Genomic DNA, 25,483 nt, shown 5'->3' with positions numbered 1-25,483 from the left:
CGCCCCTAGAGCCTCGTGGATCGCTGCCCTCCAATGCGAAGAACGAATGAATAACGAGAAAGAAAGATACAAGGGTAGGGGATAAAGATAGATGAACATAAAAGTGTAATAGATTGATTGGTTCGATTGGTGTTGTTCAATCGGCCGTCACCCCTTAGGTCTATAAGAGGCGGCTGGACTTCCCGTGCAAGGAAAAGGCTTGGATTCACGTCCAAAATACTAGTCAAATTCGGATTGGTTTTGTCCGAACTTTCCAAAACTGTTCGGTTTAAATTGGCTGCACCTTGCGGGTAATTTTTGAGGTGGTAAACGACTTCGGATGAAAATGAGCCTAAAAGCAATCTTGACCGTTTCGACAAGACGAACAATTTTCATGTTGAACGTTTTTTGATCAAAGGTCATCTTGAGGGTCAAATCGCTCGCGCAAAACACATGTTCCCTCGCGCTACCTATCAGACATGCGTCTGGTAGGGCGCGCCACATCTCGCCTCGTGACAGGGCTGCACTCTGATTGTTCTAACTTTCACATACGACCTCGGATTGGGACGATCTTTATATCAAAATCGATCGTTTTGACGAGACGCACAACTTTCGTGTAGAACATTTTTCCATCCGAGATCATATGAATAATCTTTTGAGCCCATCTTCAACTTCTCGTTTGATTGACTATCACAGCCTCCAACCCGGCAAGTTTTCCATCCGAGTAAGCTGTCCACACCGGCAATGTTTCTACCCGGCAAGCTTTCACACCGGCAAGGTTCCACTCCGGCAAGGTTTGTACTCCGGCAAGGGTTCCTCCCTGACAAGGTTTCTCCCCCGGCAAGATTTCACACCGGCAAGCTTCCACACCGGACGATCTTTCTGTGCCGGCAAGCTTTCCACGCCGGCAAGCCTTTACACCGGCAAGCTTTCACACCGGCAAGATTTTACCCCAGCAAGGTTTTTGCCCCGGCATGCTGCTTTATGATCGTGCCACTTTTGAGCGTCAACACGCCCTAAGGGTTGTATATATGGAGGAAGATGGGGGAAACTTCGTGACCCCTTGGAGCAGGGGTCCGAAACCAACCCTAACTCTTGTTTCCCCACACATACGGATTAAAAAAATAGCATATACTCAAGTATTCCAAAATTACATGGGTCTGGCCCAAAAAATAAGGTGACGCCACACCTATTATAAGCTATGGACTTTATTTATGACAATGCATCCTGTATATTTCGTCCATGTCCTTGTATGCCATCAAGGAGGCTTCAAAGTACTGAAATCTGCACTAGAAACGTCGTTCTCGTTCCCTTCGCGCGCGTCTTCATCTCCATGCTTGTTTCTTCTTCAGTGTTCATCCCTCTTGTCCATGCTAGGCCCTTCATTAGTAATCAAGACAAATGTATCTAATTTAGGCAGCATCATATTCTCATGAACATTAAAATTGTTACCAGGAAATGAAAGTACCTGGTAATTCAATTAGCATGCGCGAGCTCTAGTGATTGGTCCAGTGTGTATGACAGCAGGGGGTGTGGGTGTAACAATGATATTGATGTCCTCATCACTTGGTGAGACCATTGGATCAGATAATGTGCGTTGGTGCGAGGTCTCCTTGATGAAAAGATGGTTGTGGGTGTAGCGACAGGTAGCGAGGAAGGTGGCATTGAGTTGATGCGTGTATTTGCTTTATAAGACTTCATTAAATAATATAATAAAAATAGTTGTGTGGATCCTTGGATGCTTCGACCTCCTTTTCATAAAAAAGAAAAAGAAAAAAGTAATTATTAATCAATAGGTTTTACTGCACAATTGTGTAGCAATTCGTCAGAATATACGTGAGTAATTCTCAGAAATTTGGTTCTACACCAGCGGCAAATTTAGAGGTACTTGGGACAATAAAACTTGGCACACATATATCTTAGCCAGACGGTTTGACCGGAACAGTTGAGTACTGATAACACTGCCGACCACTTTCCAGTTTTATTGCAGTGTGTGTAGTCAAGCAAGAGCTCCTGCAGGTTTACTAGAACTGATGAGCCACATCGCCCGCGCCCGGTGGAGCAAGCTGCTGGTAGCCTAGGTTCAGCTGAAGCGAGGCCTGAGCATGAGCCTGAGCCTGAGCCTGTGCCTGCGCGTGCGCTTGCACCGCCGCCTCGAAGAGGTTGGCAGGGAAGAAGCACTTCATGTCCAGTGCGGTGAAAGGGTTCAGCTCCGGCGCCGCCGAGGGCCTGGCGATAGTCACCTGCTGCATCCGCTGCTCCTCCTCCGCAATCTGGTCACCAGACCATGTATAACGTGGACAGTAGTTATAGCTTAATTAATTTGGAACCATCGAAGTTGATTTATAGCTTCTGTACCTTGGTTCTGAGATCAATGTTGTCACTCTGAAGCTCTATCTCCTACAATGGTGATGAGAATATATGTATTAAAAAATGCAAGACGTATAATAAAGCCAAGATTGGTTAATTAGCTAAAGGAAGCCTGTAGAACAACCCATACAGTAGTATACATTACGTACCCTTTTGACCATGTAGTTGATCTCAGAAGATAGGAGCTCATTCTGAGACATGAACGCACAGAGAAGGATCAACATTTATAAGTAAATAATTTATGGATCTAGGAGTATAACAATGATATAAGAAACTCAAGAACTACTCATATTTATATGCCTTGTAAAAACACTACTGTACAATTTATTAGTGGACGCTATATACACTAGTACTATGTGAAGGTACGGTACTGCTGGATGCCAAACTTGATGAAAGAGTGCAAAATCGGTGGGAAGTTGATCAAAGTTTCAAATATACCTTCCTGGCCCTGATCTTCGCAATGCCTTTCTCAAGCCGGCTTTCGAGTTGCTTCAGCTCCTTGAGTGACAGGTTCCCAACAGAATCACCAACCAAGTGCCTTTATAGAAGATAAGAATTGGTTACACGATGGGGGGAAAATGTGTACATGCAAGCATGTGCAGTCTGATCTTACTTGTTAGTGCTTTGCAGCATCTGGATCTGGTGGCGCAGCCTTGCAGCTTCTTGCTGGTAGTATTGCTTCAGAAATAATAGATTATATCAAGAAAAACAAAGAGAGTGAGCTGTCTATCACATTCGCTAATTAATATCCACGTCATCCCATTCCAATTGAGTTAGAAAAACCAAGCTCCAGCCCATGATTTGGATGTTTTACCAGTGCTGTGGCTTTACTTACTGTTCTGTTTTCAGTTAGATGTGCTGATCCTAGACGATGTACCAGTAACTGCAAATGTACGTACGCGGGTATATATGCATGCTTACCTATATAGGAGTAGTATATACATTCAGAGACAGACAGACATGCACGCATGCACACACAGAAACATAATCATGTATAGGAATTGTAGACATGACTGCTATCTGATCCCCGTTAGGTACATATATGGATTTGCTTTGGTGGTTCGGTCCTAAAGATTTAAATCATGGCCATCTTTGATCCATGTGTGGCTCTCAAGTGTCAGTTCATTTCATGTATACTTACAAGCTGACGAATTTAGTGCAAGTAGCCACTGATCGATCTAGAGTCTAGACCCTTAGCTGGTTATCAAGAAAATTAATTTAATCACATGCATATGGATATGGTTCTAATGAGCTAATTACCTGAGCATTGACTTCTATGAGAGGTACCCCAGAGGTTGAGCCACAAGCATGTGCCTTCTTGTACCTGTCAATTGTAGCCTTGACACTGCAGTTGATAAACAAGGGAGGAGAGACAGGCAAGCACTCATCAATGACCTAGTTTGATGCATGTGTGCAACAGATGTGATAGTGTTCACAAGACATACAGAAAGAAAACACGAAGCCCTCAATATTTTCTTTCGGTTACTTAAGCATAAAGTTTGGCAAAAGAGTGTGTACATACATATATGCGCTCAAACGTGTACACAAGAAGGGAATGAAATGCAGAGAGGCATACATTGAACAGTATCGACGCAGCCTTTGCAACGAGGACTCGACAAGGAGCAAGCTGGCACAGCAAGCTAGGGGAAGACGCTCAGTTTCTTAGTTGGTGCAAGCTAGTTGTTGATGTGCATGCATGTCAATCGACGAGACTAACTGAGATAACACAATGACTAGCTTAGCTTCATGCATGCACGTATGGTTGGGGACTTGGGAGGATGACCAGGGACTGGGAAGCGATCGAGGAAGAGGAAACTCTAGGCAGGTAGGCAGCTAGCTTTAGGACGAGGTACGACCGTACGTTTACATGCAAGGTCCCTTCAGTTCTGGCTGTTGCCCGGCCGGACTGATATGATGTGCATGTGGAGAAATATTTATGTAATGACAAAACATGACATATATGCCTACGTACTTGTGTGTCTTTTGTGTCAAGTGCGTGTCAGTGAGAGAGCAGGAGAGTGCCAATGCATATTAATTATTATTTGGTACAGAGTGTGTATATATATGACAGACATTGGTAAATCTCACATTATATCTTTAATTAATTAGCACATTTTTTTGGCAGGGTATCTTTAGAACATGTCATTCAGTTTTTTAAAGGTTCCTACTTCCTTCTTTGTAGAGAATAAAAAATAAAAAATATCTGATCTATGTCACTTGGTTAACATGCATACAAAATAAATAAAATTGAGACATAAACAGCTAGCAGCATGCATGAATTTTGGTGACAAAATAGTAGTTTTTATAGGACAATATATAGAAATGCAGTAAGATCAAATCATGGTTGCATTTCTTTAGTGTACATAAACATCAAAATATGAGATCCCAATTTTTCATCTTTATCTAATTGCATGACATAAATTCAAAACAGGTGACTTAATGAATATAAGAGTTGAATTAAAAAACATGTGAGTTAATGGATATAAGAGTTCTCGCTATACAAGAAAATGTCTGCTGCACGTACGACACAAATACAGTGGCAGAAAGATTCTCTTGGTTTCGGTACTATTTTACGTAAAAAGGTGTATGCTAAAACTATGCATGGTATATACTATCAAACAAATCGTATTATATATTACCTAAATATTCTTATATACTGCATACTACGCATGCATACACTCCTATATGATAGATACTACCTAGAACGTATGAAACACACACGTCAGTATGTGTAATTACACCTGGTTGTAGGAAAGTGCTATCAAAGTGATTTTTTTTAAAACCACACAGGAGAATTGCGTGCCTTTTGTATTAATAAGGATAATGACTATATTCAATTACAAACTAGGCGGACACAAACGAACGTCTAGCGCCACCACAAAAAGAGGAAGGAACTATAATCTCCCAGTCCAACGTTCTCTTGCTAACTTCCAAAGTTTAAGTTTCACGCGTCCACACATTGACACTATCGATGACCTAAGGCGCCGGCGCGATCGACGGCCACCACTCGCGCACATTGTCCATGGGTGAGCTTAGATTGGGAAATCTAATTAACAAGGTTTTCTTAAGTTATCTAACATGGGTTGTTAAAAATAAAAGGCTTCTTGGCAAAATGAATGTTGAGTATATTACTACCCTAAATTGATTTTGGGTAGTACATTGGCCTATTTTGACCTCATATATATGTTAGTCAACTCTATATAATACTAATTAAATAACCATGGCCAGTCTAAAATTAAATAAACTACATATACCACCAAAACACGAATTTCTCTAAAATATTCCAAGACCTGAACGATCTGAAAACTACAGAAGCGACCAGCAGCCTTGTATTATACTTCTTACAAGAAAAAAAAAACAGCCGCTGCTATATAGTACGTCTTGCACAGAAGCAATCAGCGGCAAGACCTAAGCCTAGTTGAGCTGATCATGAAATGACATATATGTACCTAGAAATCAGGGAACACATGAATTCATCACCAAGCTTAGCTACATCTAGGCTGGAGCTGTAGACCTACACACAGACCTGTTGTTGGAGTACTCGTAGAGGCGGCCGCGGCTGGAGAAGACGATGAGCGCCACCTCAGCGTCGCACAGGACGGAGAGCTCGTAGGCCTTTTTGAGGAGCCCGTTCCGGCGCTTGCAGAAGGTCACCTGCCGGCTAGTCGTGTTCTCGATCCTCTTGATCTCAATCCTTCCCCTCCCCATCTCGACCTCTTCTTAGTCTCAGCCCGGAACTCTGCCAAATACGCAGATATCGAAGATTCAGCAAAAGTTTACACGAACGCAAATATATATATGCAAATGCTGTGATGGATCTAACAAAAAGGTAAAAGGAAGGCATATGAAAGGGATGAACAAGGAACAAGATAAGGGATCGATTGGCGGGCCTAGCTTGCAAAGAAAACTGGAAAACGGCCGGAGAAAAACAATTCCATGATTTGACTGATGGACGACCAAATTTGCAGATGAGTAAAAAGGGTGATTCGATCCCATGATTCGACGGATGCAAGTCCTTTTGTTTTGAGAAGAAATCATGGCAACATAAGATCTAGCAAAGGTAATAAAAGCTTTCTTTTTCTCGATCTGTCTCTCGAAATGAAATAACCCAAAGCAAGAAGTAGATCGCTTTAGAACCAGTTCGCAGCTGCTGGGCTGGGATGGAATTAACAGCTCCACGCAAAAGCAATTTATCTCTGCAGTTTCATTCCTCGAAGGGAAAAAGAAGAAAGTAAATCTTTTTATTTTTGGTTGAGAAGAAACTAAATCTGATAGCAAGATCGTCTTTGTATTCCCAAAACAAAGCAACCAAAAGTTGCTACGATCTCTCTTAACAAAGTACTGTGGCTGCTTAGAAGAAACATTGGCGCGTGTCTTGTAGCATGTTACCGTGCAAGATGAAAGATCTATCTAGCTAGCTAGGAAGAGATTGAACGCTGTACAAGTAAACCAACCAAGCCTTCCAAAACGAAACAACAAGATAGGCACCGGCGGCCGTGAACGAATCCAAAGTCTAGATGGCAAGAAAGAACGGGAGGGGAAATCATCCGTTCTAAGAAAAGAAAAGAAAAGCATCAAAGAAGAAGAGACGTACTAGCAGAAGAAGAGAAAGGGTGAGATGGATCGATTTCCTCAAAGAGACACAACATATAAACAAAGCAACAAGATCGATGTAAACTGCAGACATATACATGAGCAGCAGATCCTAACGAAATACGAGCATGGATACAAGGAGGGTAAACCTAGCTAGGCAGAAGAGAGCAGACGATCGACTAGGTATGGAGCTCTCTGATGCAGCTAGCTATAGCTGTCCTTCCTCCCTTTGGTTTATAATATAGGACCCAAGCCGAAGGCAGAAAAAGGAGGGGCTCCAGTTGGGTTTTCCTCCAGGAGGTAAAGTAAGAGACGAGTTGATAGGAGCCCAGGGAAGGCAGGGTATTAAAGGACGGCAAGATGCTGAGACCGCCACTTGCACTGTTGCACCGAAATGCATTTCTCGCTTGCCGGCCGAGGCCTTTCTTACCTTGCTTACCCGTTTATGGATGTTCCTTAATTTAGAGATCTCTCTTTATTAATATGGAATACTTTACTTGATCATGGATGTGTCCCCTCTCTTTTCTCTGTATGTACGTGTTGTCGAGCTATTTGGTCTAGAATTAATTGGCCGAATTAGTTATGTGCAAGTAATTAGTTAAGAAGACACGAACTAACTATGGGAGTATATATGCATGTGAAGTTGTCATGGAGAGTTCAATTGAAAATAACCTGTCGTCTTTGTTCAACACTTGTGTGCCCAGTCTTGGGAAGTGCAGTACGTGTATACTTAATTAGCTGCTAGTTCCATAATTCTGTTAGGTAACTAAATTAGGCCCCTATGATATATCCCATTATTGCATGTGAATTAGATTTGTTAATTTACATTAATTTGCTCCCAAGGATATACATACGTCTGAGAGAAAAAAAATTGCAATTAATTAGTCTGATAAATTAAATTTGACATGGGTGTGGACGACTCGGAATTAATAATTCTTCTGTTTTATGTTGGCAAGGAGGTACGTACAGGTTGCACAAAGGAGATGCATGCACAGAAAAACATACGCCGGCCCGTGCATATAACACTGTCTCCAGCCCTAACACAAAATAGCTCGCCAGTACGTACAACTCCTATATATTCAACTCACGCAACCGTCTGTCTATATGCTAGGCATCCATCATCTAGTTGTGTACATGGCGCAGTTCATAGTTCCAATTGCCTGCCACAGTTCACATGCAAGTTCCTACTCCAAGTGTACTTATTAGTATATCATCATATCATCCAAGTGTACCAGCTGTACATGTGACCATAGCAAGGCATGGCATGCATCTGTGTGAGTCACATGCATGTACTCCGGCGATCACTCGAGTCAATGCAATCGATACCAAATTCCAAACCCGGCCGGCCCTTGTTCTTTTCTCCCTCTCCCTTTCCGGTGCTAAGCATTGACTGCAGCTAACTGCATGCTATTGTTCACCCGCAAAAAAAAAAACTGCATGCTATTGTTTTTGATCGAGCTTTAATTTGAATAACCTGGCAATTTGCAGTTAATATTTTTTTAATATTTTGTAAGTATGGCCATCTCTCATCATAAAACTCTGATATTTAGTGAGAGAGAGAGAGACGACAACGCAGTGGGCGGTCAGGGGTCAATGTCGCGTTGCCGAGTTTAGGTGAGCAGGACCTGATCCTCACCGCGAGGCAGGTCGCCGGATTTGTGCTAAGCTAATAAACTTTTCTCACGCCAATATCTTCTTTCTACTTGATGGTTCATCGATGCACTGCACGGCATCACACACGTCACTCCCACTATGTACGTCCATGCATGTGAGGCTGGAGCCAGTGCAAAAGCAACGCTTATGTGCTGCACAGCTGCAAAATGAGTTAATTGCGCCAAAATACCAAATCGAGGGGTAGGTTTACACAAAATACGCACTTTCAAAATTTTAGCAGAAAACACTGTGTCTGTGGTAAACTTTTTACGTAAACAACGGATCCGTGGATTAGAGCGTTCTGAGCATGTTTATAACAAATGGGTTCCGCTTTATACCGACATGCTCTACAGAAAAAACACACGTCACCTAGTATCAAGACATAAGCCGAGTGTCAAGACATGGATGTTGAGTATATGTGTTATGTGCGTCTTTGTGTATCTGGCCCACCTTTTAATTCCTTATATAGTTAAGATCGTGGCCCACCGTTGTATCTCATATATACGCGCGATTGCATCCGATCAATACATCGTGCAATTCCATCATCATACATGGTATCCGTTTCTAGGTTCTAAGCTTAGCTTCCGCCCGTCGCCGCCGCGCTCCCACCCTTGCGCCGCTGCCGCCCCAGCTGACGCCGCCGCCGCGCTCCCACCCTAGCGCCGCCGCCACCGCGTCATCCCTCCGCTGCCGCCGCGTCATCCCCCCGCTGCTGCCGCGCCTTCCTCTTGGCACCGCCGCCGCCTCCCCTCTCGCCGCCGCCGTGATCCCTTGCCGCCGCCGCCCCTCCTGCCGCCATCGCCCCTCCTGCCGCGGTCGCCGCTTCCTCTCCCCGCCGCCGCAAGCCGCCGCCGCACCCTAACCCTAGCATTCCCACCATGTCTTCCGTCACCTCATCCGCCTCCAACCCATTCGCCGACGCCAACCCCCCACCCGATGTCGCCGACATCCGCAACCTCGACATCTATGAGCGGGTTTTGGTCCGCCTTGCTCAGACGGACTCCTCTTACTACTCATGGAAGACGTACTTCTCCCTCATGTTCCGGGAGTACAACCTCCTTGACCATGTGGACGGCTCCGTCGACTCCAGCCTCGTGCCTGCGCATCATGAGTGGTCCACCATCGACGCCACGCTCATCCGGTGGTTCTTCCTCACCATCTCGCCGGACCTGTTTCATACGGTCGCGCAGGACGGTGATGACGCCCTCGCCGTTTGGACCAAGTTGAACGGACTCTTCACCGACAATCGTCTCCAACGTCGCGTTTTTTGCAGCAAGAGTTTTTTGGGTGCCACCAAGACAACTCCTCCGTCGACGACGAATGTCGCTGTCTTAAGACTCTTGCTGACGAGCTCCGCGACATCGGCGTGAAGATAGATGATGATCTCCTCCTCAGCACACTCACCGCCGGCCTGAACGAGGACTTCGGCAACGCCGCGTCGAACCTCACGCTCATCCCGAGCCCTCCTTCGCCAAGTTCGTGGCCTATCTCCAGTTGGAGGAGCGTCGTATGAAGCAAGTCAATAATCGTGACATGCACACCGCCCTTGCCGCTGGCACCACTCGCGGCCGTCCTCCACCACCGCCCGCCGCTCCGCGCCTTATCAGCAGCAGCAATCATCGCTGCTGCCCCTGCCCCCCCCCATGGCACGCCCGCTCCACCCACCCCCTGTTGATCAATGCTGGGGTGGCTGGCGCGATGGCCAGCAGCAACAACAGCCGCCCACGGGCCCCCGCGTCACCAACAGCAGCAGCAGGCCCCTCCACCATGTGCCGGCGGGTACAACCCGTGGACCAACATTGTCCATGCGTACACCATGTCGGTCCCGCAGGCGCCGGACCTGACTCTTCCAGTGCCATGCCCTCAGGCACATCAGGCATACTACGCTACTCCGCAGCCATACGGAGGGTACCCACCGCCGCAGTTGAGTGGCGGCTACAGTTTCTCGATGGCATCTCCGTCACCTCCGTCGGCGCTGCCTCTGGCGCCTTGGGACCCGGTGCTTCCTGCCACGCTCCACACTGCTCCTTTACCGAACATCTACACCGGCGGTGGCGATTGGTACATGGACACTGGGGCTACTGCTCGCATCTTCCCTCATCCTGTTAATCTTGCCTCTTTCTCTCCCAGCACCACCACCCGCATCACTGTCGGTGACGATTCCACTGTTCCCATCACACATGTTGGGCACACTTCATTTCCTTCTAATTACATGCCTTTATCCTTGTCTAACATACTTGTTTCACCTCATATCATTAAAAATCTTATATCTGTTCGTTGTTTCACTCATGAAAATCCTGTTACTGTTGAATTTGACGAACTTGGTTTTTGTGTCAAGGATGCTCGAACCAGGATGGTACTTCACCACCACTCTGGTTGCTCTCACCGCTCGCGTCGATCTTCGGCTCGCTCGTCTGGGTCATCCCAACCCCGTCACTCTTTGTTATATTCTTAGGAGTTTCAGTTTCAGTTGTAATAAGAAAGAGGATCATACTTGCCATGCTTGTCACGTTGGCAAACACGTTCGCCTTCCATTTAATAATTCCACCAATATTGCTTCTTTTCCTTTTCAGTTGATCCATAGTGATGTGTGGACCTCTCCAGTTCCTAGTAATCCGGGCTACTTATATTATCTGGTTATCCTTGATGACTACTCTCATTATGTGTGGACTTTTCCCTGGTACCAAAAGTCGGATGCGCTTTCCACCTTGACAGCTTTTTACTCCTATGTCAGCACGCAGTTTGGGCATCCGATTCTTGCTTTTCAGACTGACAATGGAAAAGAGCTCAACAACCTTGCCATCCATACCTTTCTCTCGCACCATGGCACATTTTTTCGTCCCACTTGCCCGTATACTTCACAACAAAATGGTTGAGCCGAACGTGTCCTTCGCACTCTTAATGATTGCGTTCGCACGCTCCTGTTTCATGCCAACGTGCCACCCCGCTTCTGGCCGGATGCACTCGCCACCGCGTCGCTCCTTCTTAATCTCCGGCCATGTCGCCCGCGTTGGAACTACGGACCTCATCACCTCCTCTTCGGTACGCCACCCTCATATGGGTTTGCATATTTTTGAGTGTTTATGTTATCCTAGCACTGTCGACACTTCTCATAAACTTGCACCGCGCTCTGTCGCATGCATCTTCATGGGCTACCCTCCCAACTCCAAGGGCTATCGGTGCTATGACCCTCTATCCCATCGCGTGTTCACCTCGCGACACGTTTACATTGATGAGCATGTGTTTCCGTTTCAGTAGTTACCTCTGGTCGCACCTCCATCGCCGGTCGTTGACGGCGTGGGATCGTTGGCCCCTCACCCGAGACGCTCGTGCGCCGCCCTCGGCCTGCCCCTGGCTTTGAGGTGCGTCACCCGATCGCGGCTCCCGCCGGGTCCGGTGCTGGGCTACCTAGCCCCGCGGGCCCCTCTGCCTTGATGGCCCACAAGTATATGGGATCTATCGTAGTCCTTTCGATAAGTAAGAGTGTCGAACCCAACGAGGAGCATAAGGAAATGATAAGCGGTTTTCAGCAAGGTATTCTCTGCAGGCACTGAAATTATCGGTAGCAGATAGTTTTGTGATAAGGTAATTGGTAACGAGTAACAAGTAACAAGTGTAAATAAAGTGCAGCAAGATGGCCCAATCCTTTTTGTAGCAAAGGAAAAGCCTGGACAATTTCTTATATAGAGAAAAGTGCTCCCGAGGACACATGGGAATTATCGCCAAGCTAGTTTTCATCATGTTCATATGATTCGTGTTCGGTACTTTGATAATTTGATATGTGGGTGGACCGGTGCTTGCGTGCTGTCCTTACTTGGACAAGCATCCACTTATGATTAACCCCCATTGCAAGCATCCGCAACTACAACAGAAGTATTAAGGTAAACCTAACCATAGCATGAAACATATGAATCCAAATCAGCCCCTTACGAAGCAATGCATAAACTAGGGTTTAAGCTTCTGTCACTCTAGCAATCCATCATCTACTTATTACTTCCCAATGCCTCCCTCTAGGCCCAAACAATGGTGAAGTGTCATGTAGTCGACGTTCACATGACACCACTAGAGGGATGGCAACATACATCTCATCAAAATATCGAACGAATACCAAATTCACATGACTACTAATAGCAAGACTTCTCCCATGTCCTCAGAAACAAACGTAACTACGCACAAAGCATATTCATGTTCATAATCAGAGGAGAATTAATATGTATAATGGATCTGAACATATGATCTTCCACCAAGTAAACCAACTAGCATCAACTACAAGGAGTAATCAACACTACTAGCAACCCACAGGTACCAATCTGAGGTTTGGATACAAAGATTGGATATGAGAGATGAACTAGGGTTTGAGATGAGATGGTGCTGGTGAAGATGTTGATGGAGATTGACCCCCTCCCGATGAGAGGATCGTTGGTGGGGACGATGGTGATGATTTCCCCCTCCCGGAGGGAAGTGTCCCCGGCAGAACAGCTCTGCCGGAGCCCTAGATTGGTTCCGCCAAGGTTCCGCCTCGTGGCGGCGGAGTCTCGTCCCGAAAGCTTGCTTATGATTTTTTTTCCTCGATGAAAGACTCCATATAGCAGAAGATGGGCATCGGAGGGCCACCAGGGGCCCCACGAGGTAGGGGGCGCACCCCCCACCCTCGTGGCTGGTGGGTGCCCCCCCTCTGGTACTTCTTGCACTCAATATTTTTATATATTCTGGAAATAACTTCCGTGAAGTTTTAGGACTTTTGGAGCTGTGCAGAATAGGTCTCTAATATTTGCTCCTTTTCCAGCCCAGAATTCCAGCTGCCGGCATTCTCCCTCTTTATGTAAACCTTGTAAAATAAGAGAGAATAGACATAAGTATTGTGACATAATGTGTAATAACAGCCCATAATGCAATAAATATCGATATAAAAGCATGATGCAAAATGGACGTATCAACTCCCCCATGCTTAGACCTCGCTTGTCCTCAAGCGAAAGCCGAAATCGAAAAATATGTCCACATATTTAGAGATAGAGGTATCAATAAAAAAATAAAATACAGAATGAGGGCATCATGATCATTCTTAGAACAGCAATATATATATATATATATATATATATATATATATATATATATATATATATATATATATATATATATATATATATATATATAGGGTCACGCTATTCATCATCCTGGGTGAGGAATAGTTATTCTTCATCCCCTCTATTTACCATCCATGCACTGTAATTTTACGTTTCGTAAGTTTTGTCTTATTTCCGTCGCAAAGGGGCCGTAAGAAAATATATAATCACCGTAAAAATTATTTTATGTTATGTAAAATTACAAACATAAAAACATAGTCTAAAATACACATAAACTGCAAAATTTCTTGTCTTATGACCTATATATTTATTTTCTTATGTCAAATTTTATGTAGTGATCAATAAAAATGTAACTATTTAAATTCGAAATGTAATTTAATTATGAAATGATCGTAAGATTACCTCGGATGAAGAATAACTTATTCTGCACCCTGGGTGATGAATAGTAACACTATATATATATATATATATATTCGTCACCCTGGGTGAGGAATAGTTATTGTTCACCCCCCTCTATTTTAACATCAATGCAACGTAATTTTATGTTTTTTAAATTTTGTCTTATTTCGGACATAAAAAGATAACGTAAGAAAATATATAATCGCCGTAAAAAATATATTATGTTACATAAATTACAAATGTAAAAACTTAGTGTAAAATGTACATAAAATGTAATTTTTCTGGTCTTCTGGCCTTTTTTATGCCAAATTTTACAAAGTGAATCAATATGACTGTAACTATTTGTATTTGAAACATAATTTATTTATGAAATGATCATAATATTAACTCGTGTGAAGAATAAATTATTCTGCACCCCGAGTGATGAATAGTAAAACTATATATATATATATATATATATATATATATATATATATATATATATATATATATATATATATATATATATATATATATATCGCTATTCGTCACCCTGGGTGATCAATAGTTATTCATCGCCCCCTCTCTATTTTGACATCAATGCACCGTATTTTTACGTTTCGTAATTTTTTTCTTATTTCATATATAAAAAGAGAACGTAAGAAAATATGTACTCGCCGTAAAAATATATTTTATGTTACGTAAAATTACGAATGCAAAAACATAATGTAAAACATACATAAAATGTGATTTTTCTGGTTTATAACCTATATTTTTTTATACCAAATTTTACATATTGAATCAATATGCATGTAACTATTTATATTCTAAACGTAATTTATTTTGAAAACGATCGTAAGATTACCTCGGGTGAAGAATAACTTATTTTGTACCCTGGGTGATGAATAGTAACACTATATATATATATATCTTCACCCCTCTCTATTTTGACGTCAATGCACCATATTTTTAGGTTTCGTAAATTTTGCCTTATTTCATACGTAAAAAGAGAACATAAGAAAATATATGCTCGCCGTAAAAAAAAATTTATGTTACGTAAGATTACAAACGTAAAAACGTAGTGAAAAACATATATAAAATTCGATATTTTTGTCTTATAACCTATTTTTTTGTTTTCTTATACCAAATTTTACGTAGTGAATCAATATGAATGTAACTATTTGTATTTCAAACGTAATTTATTTATAAAACGATCGTAAGATTACCTCGGGTGAAGAATTACTTATTCTGCATCCTGGGTGATGAATAGTATTACTATATATATATATATATATATATATATATATATATATATATATATATATATATATATGTATATATATACACATATATATATATACATATGATCTCTTATGCTAAAGTAACAATTCAATCACAATTTCAAGTATGAATCATAAACTTCATTGAGAACCAACAAACTCTAATCTCAGGCATTGAGGCAATTGCAATTTATCATAACATAGGAAAGAGTCAATATAAGAGCATTTCAGCAAGTCCACATACTCAACCATCTTTTAGTATTTCACAATTGCTAACACTCACGTAATATTTATGGGTATGAAGTTTTAATCAGACACAGAGAAAGATAAGGGCTTATAGTTTTGCCTCCCAACGTTTTACCTCAAGCGTAATGTCAACAATAATAGTTCATGAAGACTCACATCCAATTAGCTATATATATCAGGATCTTTCCAACACATTGTGCTTGTCAAAGGATAAAATGTAAAAAGGAAAGGTGAAGATCACCATGACTCTTATTTAAGGTAGAAGATAAAAGTAAAAGATAGGCCCTTCGCAGAGAGAAGCAGAGGTTGTCATGCGCTTTTAACGTTTCGTCCCCAAAGGTGGGACATTCCCGATCGAAACCATCATGCTTGTTGTGAGAAGCTCTGGTTTGTAAGAAGCTTATACCCGAACCTGTCCCAAATGGGACAATTTTTTTACCACTGCATGTTGATGCCGCTCCATGATAGCATGCCAAGTTTCATGAATTTCAGACGAGTTTTGGATGTACTAGATTTTGAAAACCAGGCATCTCAACGTTTTGCCAGAAATCAATAGTGCCCTGGTGTTTGAGTTTCATTCCCATCTCTTGCATGGGACCTAGAAATTCACCCAAGGACACACATGTGATTTTTCAACCAACTATAGTGCATTGGAGCATGTGCTTGTAGTTCAAATTTCAATTATACACATAAAATGCCTAGAAAACCCAGTTAATGTATAAAAAAGGCAAAACGAACCTCGAAAAATTCCAAGATTAAACACAACACTCCTGTTGGTCTATGTTTACACTAGAAATTTTTTGAAAGCAATAAGAGGCAACGGATATCGTCCCGTCCCCAAAGGTGGTACGTTCCCTATCGAAACCATCATGCTTGTTGTGAGAAGCTCTGGTTTGTGAGAAGCTTATACCCGAACCTGCCCCAAATGGGACAAATTTTTTACCATGGCATGTTGATGCCACTCCATGATAGCATGCCAAGTTTCATGAATTTTAGACGAGTTTTGGATTTACTAGAATTTAAAAACCAAGTATCTCAACATTTTGCCGGCAATCAATAGTGCCTATGTGTTTCAGTTTCATTCCCATCTCTTGCATGGGACCTAGAAGTTCATCCAAGGACACACATGTGATTTTTCAACCAACTTTAGTGCATTGGAGCATGTGCTTGTAGTTCAAATTTGAATTATGCACATAAAATGCCTAGAAAACCCAGTTAATTTATAAAAAAGGCCAAACGAACCCAGAAAAATTCCAAGATTAAACACGACACTCCTGTTGTTCTATGTTGACACTAATTTTTTTTTGAAAGCAATAAGAGGCAACGATATCGTCCCGTCCCCAAAGGTGGTACGTTCCCTATCGAAACCATCATGCTTGCTGTGAGAAACTCTAGTTTGTGAGAAGCCTATACCCAAACCTGCCCGAAATGGGACAAAATTTTCACCACGACATGTTGATGCCGCTCCATGATAGCATGACAAGTTTCATGAATTTCAGACGAGTTTTGGATTTACTAGAATTTAAAAACCAAGTATCTCAACGTTTTGCCAGCAATCAACAATGCCCTAGTGTTTGAAATTTATTCCCATCTCTTGCATGGGACCTAGAAATTCACCCAAGGACACACATGTGATTTTTCAACCAACTTTGTTGCATTGGAGCATGTACTTGTAGTTCAAATTTGAATTATGCACATAAAATGCCTAGGAAACCTAGTTAATGTATAAAAAAGGCTAAACGAACCCCGAAAAATTCATTCCCATTTCTTGCATGGGACCTAAGCATGCATTGAAGGACACATATTTGTTTTTTCAACCAATTTTTATGCACCATATCATGTGCATGTAGTTTCATTTTGAATTGTGCACCTCAAATGGCTAGAAAACCAGTTTGTTTGCAAGAAGCTTACACCAAAGGTTGTCCCAATTTGGCCAAAAAATTACCGCAACATGTTAGTGCCATTTTATGACACCATACCAAGTTTCATGATTTCCAGGCATGTTTTGGATTTACAGGAATTAAAAAACCTAGTTTCTCAATCTTTCCGGCCGAGCCACCACGCCCTGATGTTTGAATTTAAGTCCCATTTCTTGCATGGTACCTAGAAATTCACCCAAGGACACACATGTGATTTTTCCACCAACTTTGGTGCACTGGAGCATGTGCTTGTAGTTCATATGAGAATTGTGCACATTAAATGTCCAGAAACTGAATTAATGTATAAAAAAGGCCAAACGAATCCAGAATAATTCCAAAATTTAGCATGATACTTCTTTGTGGTCTAATCTACCTGTGTAAAAAAATTAAGGTGGGTGAAGGCAGTGTACGTATATCGTTTCGCACACGGAGGTGACACGTTCCCACTCGGAGCCACGAGCCTTCTTAAGAGAAGCTCCGGTTTGCAAGAAGCTTACACCAAAGCTTGTCCCTATTCAGCCAAAAAATCTACCGCAACATGTTGGTGCCTTGTCATGACACCGTGCCATGTTTCATGATTTTCAGGCGTGTTTTGGATTTACAGGAATTAAAAAACCAAGTTTCTCAATCTTTCCGGCCGAGCCACAACGCCCAGATGTTTGAATTTCATTCCCATTTCTTGCATTGGACCTATAAATTCACCCAAGGACACACATGTGATTTTTCAACCAATTTTGGTGCACTGGAGCATGTGCTTGTAGTTCAAATTTGAATTATGCACATTAAATGCCCAGAAATTCAATTAATGTATAAAAAAGGCCAAACGAACCCGGAATAATTCCAAAATTTAGCATGATACTTCTATTTGGTCTAATCTGCCGGTGGAAAAAGATTAAGCCGGGAGATGGCAGTGTACGTATGCTCTTTCGCACACGGAGGTGACACGTTCCCTCTAGGAACCATGAGCCTTCTTGAGGGAACCTCCGTTTTGCAAGAAGCCTACACCAAAGCTTGTCCCAATTCGGCCAAAAAAATTACCGCATCATGTTGGTGCCATGTTATGACACCATGCTAAGTTTCACGATTTTCAGGCATGTTTTGGATTTACAGGAATTAAAACCCAAGTTTCTCAATCTTTCTGGCAGAGCCACGACGCCCTGATGTTTGAATTTCATTCCCATTTCTTACATGGGACCTAGAAATTCACCCAAGGACACACATGTGATTTTTCAACCAACTTTGGTGCACTGGAGCATGTGCTTGTAGTTCAAATTTGAATTGTGCACATTAAATGCCAAGAAACTCAATTAATATATAAAAAGGCGAAACGAACCCGGAATAATTCCAAAATTTAACACAATACTTCTATTTGGTTTAATCTGCCTGTGTAAAAAATTTAAGGCGGGAGAAGGCAGTGTACGTATGTCGTTTCGCACATAGAGGTGACACATTCCCTGATGCGGAGCATCCCAAGGTCATCCCATGGACCTACCTACGTCTCCTACGACACCACTTGGACCAATGACAAGAGTCCGAGCAAAGGCTATCGAAGATAAGGTGAACTCGCTCCTCTCCGAACTACCACTTCCTATACATGAGACATGGTTGCTACCTCAAGCGGAAACACTATGTGTAATAAGGTACTTGGAGGAAAGCCAAGGAGCAGGTACATCCAATGGACAAGACGGCGAGGACACCAAGTGCCAAGTAGAAGAGATGCCACTGAAGCTATAGCCACCGGACGACCGGCCTGCACCGGACATCTCGCACCTAAAGCCCCAGCTAAGCTACAGCGAGCGGATGTCCGGTCAGGATCGGACGACCGACGACACCGCACCCGAGCCAAACCAACGGATGTCCGACGCCACCGGACGACCGGCGATCGGACGTCCGGCCACCTCCGGAAATCTAGTTCCTCGTCAACCGAGCCAGAACAAGCAGAAGTCCGGCGACTACCGGACGTCCGGATGCCCCCTAGCCACCGGACGACCGTAACCCACTAGACGTCCGGTACCTTTCTGCGCATAGTTCCGGGCCCGAGGCCCATGTACCCCTTCACTTCGCCCCCATTTGCACTAAGACTATAAATAGACCATCTCCTCCTCCTAGTTAGGGTTAGCGTTGTGTTAGCTCATATGTGAGATAGAGCTTCTCTCATCCATCCGGATCCACTCCATTGCAAGGGACCGTTACCTCTTCGGAGAAGATCCACCTTGGATTCCAGACCCCTTCATGGGAAGACCCCTCAAGACCTCCTCATGAAGAAGTACTGGTTACCTTTGTATCGTCCTTTGTTGATCGTGGATCTTGTATCTCTCTTTGTGTTTCGAGGATCTAGCACATGTGTGATTTGTTTCTTGTTGATTTGAGTGATTCCTCTCTTTTCCCTCGTGTTCTTCGTGTTCTTTGTAGGATCCGCTCTAATCGTGAAAGATTGGCCCCTAGGGTTTCCACCTTACATCATCTTGGTATCATGAGCCAGGTTGATCACGATTTCGGAACCTCCCCGGTGTGTTTTCTAGCCTTGTTTTGTTGATTTCGTCCTAAATTCGAAAATCCCCACCAAAAATAGCCCCCAATTTTTTTGTGATTTGTTGGTGTGATGAAGTTTTGTTGGATTTGATTCACGGATTTTCTTTGCCACGAGTGGATCTTGCTTTCACCCATCATCCCCACCTTTTCCATCCACAAAATCGACCGGATTTGACCATTTTCACCACATCCACCACGAACCCTAGTTGTTCATCCCGTGCCCGAAACTGCCCAGGCACCGGACGCCCGCCAGCCACCGGACGTCTGACGACACGACCGCTCCACCACCGGACATCCAACATTCCCTGACGAAACTAAAAAATTCAGTTTAGTCACCACCACTTCTCCACTTCCACTTCCGTGTACGCACCCAAATTCCACAATCGCTTTCCACAACCACCATTGCTTATTTGCTTCGCACTCCGACACAAATTTTTGCTACATTTTGCTTTGAGAATTTGAGTTGCGGTTACCGTTTCCTAACGTGTTTCGGCTACTTAGGGACGGTCTGACATCAACATCACCACCGCTCATCTTTGCCATGGTTTCGTCATCGACAACAACTACTTCACCATTTTGACACCATACCGTAAGCAAGAATCGGTAACATCATCTTGGTATCATGATATATCATTCTTGCCATTACATTGATAACCACCTGTGACGCCCCAAGACCGATGCTCGAGAAGACTTCCATATGTTCCGGGTTTTGCCAGGTGTTTCAATTGTGCTTGCCCTTTTATTTTTTTTGCATTGCATCACGTCATCATGCCATCATCTCATAAATCTTTTGCAACTCAACTAAATAAATTGCATAGATCTCTGATCTATTTAAATCGAGGGAAGGGTGACTTCTCTTTACAACATATCCTCTCGATATTTAGAGAGCTATAGTAAATATTCCAATTATTTGGATTTACCGCAAACACACTTGCAAATATCACATGCCTTGGTTATCTCAATTCTTGGTCTCCAAACTTTGCCCATAAATTCTTTCGTCATTTTCCGGAGCTCCACCAAAAATCGGAACATTTTTTGGACACCTCTAATTCCTAGCCCTTGTTCAAACCATTTGAATTAAATTCAAATGACTTTGAATTAAATCCTTGCAATCATGCCTCTCATATTTTTCTTAGAACCAGCGCATTTTTGCGAGTCCGGGAATATTATTTGCGTGCGCTAATTCTTTCCCGAACCCCCTCCATCTTTCTTTTCTTCTCCAATTTTGTTTTATGCTTACAAATAAAGTTCAAGAGAGAGAGAGAGCAGAGTGCCCAACTGGGCCTCCTTAGGCCCACTCTCGCGCCAGCCCACCTAGGCCACCCGCAGCGAGGCCAGCAGACCTCCCGCGCCGGCCCATAGGCCCAGCCAACCCCCACCAGTTCTAACCTAGCCCGATCCCCCTCGGTCCTCTTTTTCCCTTCATCCACCTCCTCGCACTGCCAGGAGAACCCGCAGCCCGATCCCCATCTCTCGCTCTCTCCCTCTCCCATCGATCTCTCCCACACCGCCGCCAGAGAGACACGCTCAACCCCCACCTCTCGCCCGCTGTCCTACTTCCTCTCGATCCCTCTCCTTTCCCCGCGCCTCCTCCAGCCGCAGCCACCCTGCAGCAGAGCACCACGGCGCCCGTCTCCTGCGCCTCCCCGTGCTGACGAACTCCGCCTTCCCTGCGCCTGTGCTTCGCTGACCGAAGGCGCCATCCTCGAATGTCGCCAGCACCGCTCCTTTCGCCTGCGTGCTCCCTCCTGCTCCTTCGACCTCGCCTTGCCCTGCGACTGCGCCGCCTGGCGAGCCCATGCTCCGGCACCGCGCTGCTGCACCCTTGTTGCTCGCGAGCGCCCTGGATGTCCGCGGCCTCGCCTTCCTGTGTCTCCACTTCTTCCTCCGCCCAAGCCTCCCTTGAGCTCCTCTGCCTCCGCGCCCACCTGTCGTCGGCGTTCCCGACGGCCTCGCCAGGAGCTTCCCCGAGCTACAGCAGGAACCACACCGACACTTGTTCTCCTCGGATCCACCTCGGCCTCACCGGACAGATGCACCACCAGCCTCCTGTCTTGTTTCTTTTGGACCAGCAAGTACATCGCCAAGAACCCTACGCGGACGCATCGTCTCTAGGATTTTTGCCAAGTCCCCGCTCTGATGAACGTTTTGCAACTGCTAAGTCAAACAACAATGCGATGACCAGAACCGCGCCAAGTTGTTACCTGGTGCACATGCGATGTGTTGCCATGGACACAATCAATACGTGTTTCGGAACCAAGCGTCAAGTACCGTGATTCCGAAGATCTTGGATGCACCAAGTCCCTCGACGACAAGTTCTTGTCCGGATGTGTACGACTACCGTCACCTGGGTTCGACAAGATGCCAAGTACCACTACGTTTGCCATGCACATCTACACCAAGACCGGACCGTCAAGTACCGCGAGAACGTTTGTACCTCTACCGTCGCCGTGGATCCGACATGTACCCCTACAACAAGTGTACCTCTACCGTCATCTTCGGAATCGCTAAAAACGTCAAGTACCCCTTCGAGATGACGAGACCGGCAAGTTTGAATGACCCCAAGTACCTCTTCGAAACGACCGAGTACCATTACCATCGGACGCTCGAATGACTACAGGCCGAAACGTCAAGTTCCTCGATGAACCATGTACGACTACCATTTCTCGTGGATTCACCTAAGTACCATGAAATGGATGACCCTACAAGTTACTGTTGCCGTGTATGACTACCGTCGCCTTGGAGATGTTGGGTTCATCAAGTTCCTCTTCGGAAAAGTACCACTACTTCCCTCGACGACCTGTGAACGACTACTCCCTCTACTTCCCTCGACGAACTCGAACCGTCCCATTTGCACGCTTTGAAGGTATAACCGTCGAGAACGAACGTCCGAGAATGAATGCTTGTGTCGTATGGGGTGCACCCTTTGTCTGCACCGTGTCCGAATTGTCACTCGTTTTCCATGCCACTAACCCATGGGAACCCGATAGTCGGGATCACCCACCATCTTTTGCATGCTACCGTCACTTTTCCTTTTGCACCAGTATCTCTGTGAGCTATCGAACCCGGAATGTTGCCATGGCACCATTTCCGTTGTCATTGTCGTGGCACCCCTTTCGTTTCTGCCATGATGACAAATGCTTCATAATGCTCTTGTCAACTTTTAATAAACATTGCATAAACTTGTTCATGTCATCTGCATCATGATAACAACTTCTAAAAAGTTTAAATTGTTGTTGCATTAAATTGATAAATGCATATGGGGATTACCGGACTTGTTGTTTGTTATATCCGGCCCCATTTAAATTGGTTAGATGGTATAGTTTTTGTTATGCTTCACCTCTTACCATGTTAAGAACATTTAATATTGTTGGGTACCTAACCGAGAGTGAACTAAATAATTGATGCGGTGTTCCGCCAATATGCAACAGAGTTGCATATTGAGCTCCACTTAATTTGTAGTATTGTTTCAGCACTTTGCCATGCCATGCTTCATTAAACCGGACATGCATCATACTTGATTGTGCATCATGCCATGATTATGTGGTGGTTGTTTACTATGTTGTTTGCTTCTTTCCGGTGTTGCTTCTTCGGGTTAGTTCCGATAACGTCGCGTTTGTGAGGATCCGTTCGACTTCGTCCATTTGTCTTCTTCATGGACTTGTTCTTCTTCCTTGCGGGATTTCAGGCAAGATGACCATACCCTCGAAATCACTTCTATCTTTGCTTGCTAGATGCTCGCTCTTTTGCTATGCCTATGCTACGATGCCTACCACTTGCTTATCATGCCTCCCATATTGTTAAGCCAAGCCTCTAACCCACCTTGTCCTAGCAAACCGTTGTTTGGCTATGTTACCGCTTTGCTCAGCCCCTCTTATAGCGTTGTTAGTTGCAGGTGAAGATTGAAGTTTGTTCCTTGTTGGAACATGGAGATCGTTCCTTGTTGGAACATTGTTTACTTGTTGGGATATCACAATATATCTTATTTAATTCATGCATCTATATACTTGGTAAAGGGTGGAAGGCTCGGCCTTATGCCTGGTGTTTTGTTCCACTCTTGCCGCCCTAGTTTCCGTCATATCGGTGTTATGTTCCCGGATTTTGCGTTCCTTACGCGGTTGGGTTATAATGGGAACCCCTTGATAGTTTGCTTTGAATAAAACTCCTCCAGCAAGGCCCAGCCTTGGTTTTACCATTCGCCACCTAGCCTCTTTTTTCCCTTGGGTTAGGCCAGCCCAAGGGTCATCTTTATTTTAAACCCCCGGGCCAGTGCTTGTCTAAGTGTTGGTCCAATCCAGAGCACCGTGCGGGGCCGTCCCTTGGCAACTTGGGTTACGTTGGCTCTCGTACCCTTAGCTTATTCGGTGTGCCCTGAGAATGAGATATGTGCAGCTCCTATCGGGATTGTCGGCACAGCGGGTGGTCTTGCTGGACTTGTTTTACCATTGTCGAGGATGTCTTGTAACCGGGATTCCGAGTCTGATCGGGTCTTCCCGCTAGAAGGAATATCCTTCGTTGACTGTGAGAGCTTGTGATGGGCTAAGTTGGGACACCCCTGCAGGGATTTGAACTTTCGAAAGCCGTGCCCGTGGTTATGGGCAGATGGGAATTTGTTAATGTCTGGTTGTAGAAAACCCGAACTTGACCTTAATTAAAATACATCAACAGCGTGTGTAACCGTGATGGTCTCTTTCCGGCGGAGTCCGGGAAGTGAACATGGTGTTGGAGTTATGTTTGACGTAGGTTGTTCTAGGATCACTTCTTGATCATAGTTTTATCGACCGTGCCTTGCCTTCTCTTCTCGCTCTCATTTGCGTATGTTAGCCACCATATATGCTAGTCGCTTGCTGCAGCTCCACCTCATACCTTTACCTTACCCATAAGCTTAAATAGTCTTGATCACGAGGGTGTGAGATTGCTGAGTCCCCGTGACTCACAGATACTTCCAAAACTAGCTTGAAGGTGCCGATGAGACCGTGCAGATGACGCAACCAAGCTCAGGAGGAGCTCGATGAAGATCTTATCCTTTGTGTTGTTTCGTTCTAGTTGTTCAGTAGTGGAGCCCAGTTGGGACGATCGGGGATCTGTGTAGCTTTTGGGGTAGTCTGCTTTTATTTTGGTTCCGTAGTCGGACCTTGATTTTATCTGGTTGATGTAATGCTTTATTCATGTATTGTGTGAAGTGGCAATTGTAAGCCAACTATGTATCTCTTTTCCCTTATTGTATTACATGGGTTGTGTGAAGATTACCTCACTTGCGACATTGCTTTCAATGCGGTTATGCCTCTAAGTCGTGCTTCGACACGTGGGAGATATAGCCGCATCGGGGGCGTTACAAGTTGGTAATCAGAGCCTTCCCTGACCTTAGGAGCCCCACTGCTTGATCGAATTAGCTGACGAGTTGAGTCTAGAAAAATGTTTTGAGTCATTTAGGAATTATATATCGGAG

At 44.2% G+C, this 25,483-nt stretch overlaps 1 protein-coding gene across 2 annotated transcripts; it reads right to left on the bottom strand.

The window, feature by feature from the left end:
* Positions 1–1,748: 1,748 nt before the first annotated feature.
* Positions 1,749–7,329, bottom strand: LOC780638 (MADS-box transcription factor 13). 2 transcript variants are annotated; one of them, XM_044524342.1, is made up of 8 exons: positions 7,092–7,329; positions 5,876–6,088; positions 3,610–3,694; positions 2,963–3,027; positions 2,788–2,887; positions 2,499–2,540; positions 2,338–2,379; positions 1,749–2,252 (listed from the first exon to the last, which is right to left on the bottom strand). In XM_044524342.1, exons 2-8 carry the CDS (start codon positions 6,055–6,057, stop codon positions 2,004–2,006), a joined length of 765 nt encoding a protein of 254 aa, XP_044380277.1. In that variant the 5' UTR covers positions 6,058–6,088; positions 7,092–7,329; the 3' UTR covers positions 1,749–2,003. The 2 variants fall into 2 exon arrangements, with proteins under 2 accessions (XP_044380277.1, XP_044380278.1); XM_044524343.1 differs by lacking the exon at positions 7,092–7,329 and adding an exon at positions 6,944–6,964.
* Positions 7,330–25,483: the final 18,154 nt, after the last annotated feature.

Source organism: Triticum aestivum, chromosome 5A, assembly GCF_018294505.1.
Source record: "Triticum aestivum cultivar Chinese Spring chromosome 5A, IWGSC CS RefSeq v2.1, whole genome shotgun sequence".
Taxonomy (NCBI): Eukaryota; Viridiplantae; Streptophyta; class Magnoliopsida; order Poales; family Poaceae; genus Triticum; species Triticum aestivum.
This window is presented reverse-complemented; position numbering and strand designations above follow the sequence as displayed.